The sequence below is a fragment of the Populus nigra genome, chromosome 12, assembly GCF_951802175.1.
Source record: "Populus nigra chromosome 12, ddPopNigr1.1, whole genome shotgun sequence".
Lineage (NCBI taxonomy): Eukaryota > Viridiplantae > Streptophyta > Magnoliopsida > Malpighiales > Salicaceae > Populus > Populus nigra.
In genome coordinates this window covers 2,328,796-2,334,795 of record NC_084863.1, presented here as the reverse complement: position 1 = coordinate 2,334,795, position 6,000 = coordinate 2,328,796, and the positions used below count along the sequence as shown (strand labels likewise).

Genomic DNA, 6,000 nt, shown 5'->3' with positions numbered 1-6,000 from the left:
ACTGTTTTATGCATGGGTGCTGGGGGCTACGACAAGCTTTGGCGGAGCTTGATGCCATCCACCGACCGGATAAATATAACACGCACCGTCCCATGAAGATCGTTTGGCTGCATAAATTCCAATGCCTCGACTTCGACTCCGGTCCGACACGGAATTAGGCACACGCTCGAAAAGTGCATCTGGAACGGTCTTTATATGTGCCACGAGCGCCATGTTTGTTTCTTCAGTTTGACATGATTTAATTCAGTTCAGCCCCTAATTCTTTCTCTTTTACTGATGTTGGTCTCTGAGCTTCTAATCGAGGTATGTAGACCCCCTAACCTTAAATTCCTGGTTTAATTATCATTATTGTGTGATATTTTCTTGATTATTAAGTGGTGTTATGGAGTCTTTTCTGTTAATGTGATTTATTCCTGATATTGGGTGATTATTCGGATTGTTACTTGTTTGATTGGACTTAATCGAATAATATAAAACTTTAAGCACTGGTTGCTGATGCTGACAATTAATGATAGGATGGGTACCTGATAGGGTTTCTAGTTCAAATACTCTCAGGTCTGATTCATCTGACATCACTGCTGTATCTGCTGAAAGTCACTGCAGATACCTTATTGAAAATACTTGCAGTGCTGTACTGCTACTAATAAGTACGTAATTTTCATGTGTTTCTACTGATGCTGTGCTTGTGATTGATTCTTGATAGTAAGACCTCTACCTGGTTTTTATATGCTAGATGGTTTGGTAGCTGAAAGATGCCATCTTTAATCTTTTCAGACCTTTGAGTAGTTTGGTATTTTCCTGGCAATGTTCTCTTTTTGCTGGCTATAATTCCTTTTGGTATTCTGGAATCATCTGGGTTTGGGATTTTCTTTAAAAAATTTGTTTATTGTAAGTGTCTGCTCTATTTGGTTGTCAAAATTCTATAAAGAAACTTGTGAGCACAAAAAAATTCTCTGTTTTATACTTTGTTTTTGCAACTAGGTAATTTTTATGAAGAATCCCTTGAGCTTTTGGTGATTCTTTGTTGCAAATGAACTGCTGGGTGGTTCTCAATATTTGGCTTGCTTCAAGAATTGTTTGGCTGTGTGAATTGTTCTAAATATTTTTTCTGACGTGCAATTTTCCATGAGGACATTCTTGACCTGTTCTATTATCACATTTAATGTATCATTTCGGGGCTTTTGATAAAAAGAATATCTCATATATGTGACTTGTTGATAAAACCATAAGAAGTATTTGCTTGGTTTTATTTACTTGATCTTGGTAGTGAGAAATTACTTGCAAAATTGGGTGCCTAAGACTTGCAACTTGCAGTTTTTTTCATTTTTTCTATTTCTCTCTGACTTCCTTGTATGCTTGCAGATTACCTGGAAAGATATGGAGAACAGCTGTGAAATCAAGAAAGATGTTACTGAAGTAAAATTTTCTCATGCTTTCTTGTTGCTTTTAGTCTTGCATGAAAACAATCTTGCTTATGTTGTGATAAATTCTTCTTCCTTTTTCGTTGGGACATCTACAGCTGATAGGCAATACCCCAATGGTATATCTCAACAAGGTTGTGGATGGTTGCGTAGCTCGTATTGCTGCTAAGCTTGAAATGGTGGAACCTACCTCTAGTGTTAAAGACAGGTCTTGTCTTCATCAGTTGTATATTTTCTCCATGTAAATGCAGAGCTGAAACCTTTCATCTTGGAATTTATATTGTGGATTTTCATTTTTGACATGCAGAATTGCATATAGTATGATCAAGGATGCAGAAGATAAGGGCTTGATTACACCAGGAAAGGTTAGTCATAAATTCTGCATATCTAACTATGCTCTATTAGGTTAATCATAGATATCAACAAGTCCTCTTTAAGTCATATTAACAAATTTAACTCCAAGATCAGATGCACATTTTTCAATATATGCATGTATATGCAATGGAAGGTACACATACATAATCCTAGTTATTTTTTGTGAAACGAGGGGAATACGCACACACACATATATATTGTAAAATATGCAATTCTCTACAAGGTCAGTCACTAAGAAGCAAGAACTAACAAGTTTCCCTTGTTGTTTGAATAATTTTGGCTAAAGACCATACTCATTGAACCTACCAGTGGCAACACCGGCATTGGATTGGCGGCCATTGCTGCAATGAAGGGTTACAAACTTATACTGACCATGCCTGCTTCAATGAGTCTTGAGAGAAGAATTGTGCTACGGGCTCTTGGAGCTGAAGTTTTCCTTACTGATCCAACCAAGGCCTTTGAGGGGGGACTTAAGAAAGCTGAGGAGATACTAAGAAACACACCTAATGGGTATATGCTTCAGCAATTTGAAAATCCTGCCAATCCAAAGGTATGATCATGTTGTGGAACTTCTGGAGTGTGGGTTGGTTTATGAAAGGATTTCAAAAATAGTTAGTTTTTATTTATATAGATACATTATGAAACCACTGGCCCAGAAATATGGAAAGACTCGGGAGGGGAAATCGACATTCTGGTTGCAGGAATTGGGACTGGAGGAACTGTGACTGGAGCTGGGAGATTCCTCAAGGAGAAAAAGCCAGCTATTAAGGTTGGCTGTGCATCCTTGTGCGCGTGTTGAGAGTTGAGACAGTGAGAGAGGGGGAGTTCTGATAATCTTCATATCAATCGGGTGCTTTATGTGCAGGTGTATGGCATAGAGCCTGTTGAAAGTGCTGTATTGAGTGGAGGAAAACATGGTAAGTGTGCTTTCAAGCTCTAGTTCTTTTTTCTTTCACATACAGTTGCATTCTTGTCACCATTTGTAATTCTTGTTGGTTCTAGTGTTGAAGGTTATTACAAGAGGAAGTGCAGAACCATACACATCAACCTTTTCTGTTAAATGATACCTTTTCTGTTAAATGATCAATGTTGCGCAACTTGAATTTTTCCCCTCTCCATGTAGTTCTTTTTAAGATTGACAATGTTCTCATTATGATTGTTTCTCTTGTAATCATTGCTTGTTAAAAATGTCAAAGGCCCACATCTAATCCAAGGAATTGGTGCTGGGATCGTTCCTAGTGTTTTGGATGTTGACATGCTAGATGAGGTTTTTCAGGTAAGTTTGAAACTATGTATTAAGTGGTGGTTAATGAGTCTCTTTTTATGAAAGTACATTTTATCAACGGCAGTAGAAAGGAAAATTGTCATGAGACTAGGTTTAACTTTGGTAGTAATTCTTCTTTAGGTATCAAGTGAGGAAGCTATTGAAACTACCAAGCTGCTTGCCTTGAAAGAAGGTTTGCTGGTAGGTTCACAAGTTACAACTCTCAAGTCCTCCTCCTATGATCTTGTGTGAAAAAAGAAAGTAACCCTCCATGAGCATTTCTGCAGTTTCCATTCATGATAGATTTTAAGATTTATCTTTCACTTCCTTTTCCCTTGTAGGTTGGGATATCATCTGGGGCAGCTGCTGCTGCTGCAATAAAGGTAGCTAAGAGGCCAGAAAATGCTGGAAAACTCGTTGTTGTAAGTTCTGTTGCCTACTGCAGATTGGTTTTACAATATACATGTTTACACATTCTTAGCTTTTCTGCCTCAAGTATAGACGGTCAAGTCAGGGGCACGCCAAATGCTTAAAAGAGTAGTTGAGTGCTTAATTTGTATCCAACTCAATTAATTATGTTATTTCTTTTGCTTGCCATGCAGGTTATATTCCCTAGTTTTGGAGAACGTTATTTGTCTTCCAAGCTTTTTGATTCCATTAGGCAAGAGGTAGAAAACATGACCTTTAATTGAATTGAAACTGTAACTTCAACATTTCTTGTATTTTAGTGTGTCGGACCTGGAAATAGAGCTAGTAATAGTTTGCATGATCAATTAATAGCTGATGACACCTGAGAGCTGGTATAGTCATCAGGCATGCAGAAGGGCGGGCAATGGTTTCAGCTCACAAAAGGGGCTCATCCTTCCACCATGTAATCTTTGGCATAAGCTGCATGCAGCTATACTGTATTTGACTGACTTTCAGCTTGCCCTAGCTCTTGACATGCATGTAAAAGTGCAGAATCTTGTTGCTTATTAAAGATTACGAGAAACCAGTCTAAGACTAGTCTTATTTTGGAAACGTTGTTCAAGCATTAAAGATAAAACAAGGGGTTTCTCCATCACATTTCTAGAAATTTTAATACTTGAGCCCATAGCCTAGCATATTTAGCTAAGAGCTCTGGACTCCGGAGGGTAGGTCTTGCCTCTACTGATAAATATAAATGATGTATCTTACTTTTGGCTTCCTAAAAAGTCATCAGCCTTTTATATGTTGCGGTAGTTATTATATTTTAAAAAGTTTTTTATTTGAAAATTTATTGAAATAATATAATTTTTTATTTATTAAAATTTATTTTTGATATCAACGTATTAAAATAATTTAAAAACATTAAAAATATATTAATTTAAAGAAAAAAAAATATAAAAATTTTAAATTTTTTCAAAAACACTTTTAAAATGCAAAAATAAACAAATTTTTAATTTTTATCTTTAATCAACAAATTAAATTCGAGTAAAAACTTTGTTTGTAAAAAATTTAAAACTTTAAATGTTTAATTTTGACTTGGAATTTAACAAAAAAAAACTTAAGAATTTCTAATTAGGTTTGTTTGTTTGCTAGACAATTATTTTTTTTAGAAAATGATTTTTTTATAGATAGTGAATTCCTGAAAAATGAATTATTTTTTGATATTTGACAGTATCATAAAAAAATAGTTGAAAAATAGTTTTTAATATTTAGTTATATCATAAAAAAATGAGATGAAAAACAACCTCTAAATATTTTAAATTTTTTGAAGTTTATCTAACATATATTTAATATTGAATGCAAGTATTTGACTATTTACAATAAAAGAATAAGATATAAAATGTATAATTATGGGAAAAAAAGAATTTATTATATCATATATTTATATATCGTTTATTTTTTAAAATATAAATATACATATAATATAAATATTTTAAATATAATATTATAGACATATAACCTTGTTAAATAATTCATTTTTAAAAACCTTAAATTAATATTTTTTTAAAATTAATAAAAGAGTTAAATTAGTTAATAGTATTACTTAAATAGTTAGATTTTTTTTTTGTATGAAGACAAGGAAAATGAGTTTTATGTAAGGTGTTACATATGTAAAGATATGGAAGGTGTTTTCAAGAATTAAAAAGAGAAAAACACTTTCTTTATGGGAAATTATTGTTTTTGTTTTCGTTAAAAAAATAATTTATTGGAAAGTACTTTTCTCATCAAAGTTTTTTTTTTCATTAAAAATTATTTTATTGAAAAGTAATTTTCTAAAACTCACTAAAATTAAGAGAGCTTGGAAATTACTTTACATGAAATAAACAAGGTCATAGAGTAGCTTTTCAGATATCACTCGAGCAACTTTTTTTAATTATAACTCAAGATCATGTCTAGTCTTCTAAAAAACAATTTAATCTACCATGAATTATCTATAAAAAAATTAATGATGAATCAAAAAAGAAAAAAAATACTATAAAATGAGGAATGACCGTGAAAAAAAATGAATATAAAAAATAAAATATGTGTAAATTTTATTAAAAGTGGTATAAAAAATTAAAATGTCCCATATTTATTAAAATAAATATGCATTTGTTTTTAAGAAATTAATAAACATAATAATTTATTCATCCATGTGAAACTTTTTGAATGTTTTCATTCAACAGCTCAAAAACCCTATCCTCAAATAAAAAGCTCACAAACCTAATAAAAAAACCACATCTCAAATTACACCATCAAATCATAGTTATTAAACTTGATTGTCTGATATAAAAATTAGTAATATAGATAAAATAAAAAATTAACATAAATAAAAACTCGGCAAAACTCAACTAACTCGGGCAAAACTTGATTAATTTTTTTTTAAATATATATTTTTTTAATCAGCATTATTTTGTTCCTGAAATCTCGTAGTTTTGTGGACATAATTTTTTAGAGTCAACAAGCACTATTTCTTACAGAGTAACGGACAAG

General features: G+C 32.3%; 1 protein-coding gene across 4 annotated transcripts; it reads left to right on the top strand.

Annotated features, from left to right (window-relative positions):
• On the top strand, positions 1-4,080 carry LOC133669491 (cysteine synthase-like). Of its 4 annotated transcripts, none has more exons than XM_062089654.1 (11): positions 25-303; positions 1,363-1,416; positions 1,520-1,629; positions 1,729-1,786; positions 2,083-2,346; positions 2,428-2,565; positions 2,662-2,713; positions 2,993-3,072; positions 3,202-3,261; positions 3,402-3,482; positions 3,663-4,080. In XM_062089654.1, the coding sequence occupies exons 1-11, from the start codon at positions 277-279 to the stop codon at positions 3,750-3,752; spliced, it is 1,014 nt and encodes a 337-aa protein (XP_061945638.1). In that variant the 5' UTR covers positions 25-276; the 3' UTR covers positions 3,753-4,080. The 4 variants fall into 4 exon arrangements, 3 of the variants coding, with proteins under 3 accessions (XP_061945638.1, XP_061945639.1, XP_061945640.1); XM_062089655.1 differs by lacking the exon at positions 25-303 and adding an exon at positions 519-647; XM_062089656.1 differs by lacking the exon at positions 25-303 and adding an exon at positions 560-702.
• The last annotated feature ends 1,920 nt before the right edge of the window (positions 4,081-6,000 follow it).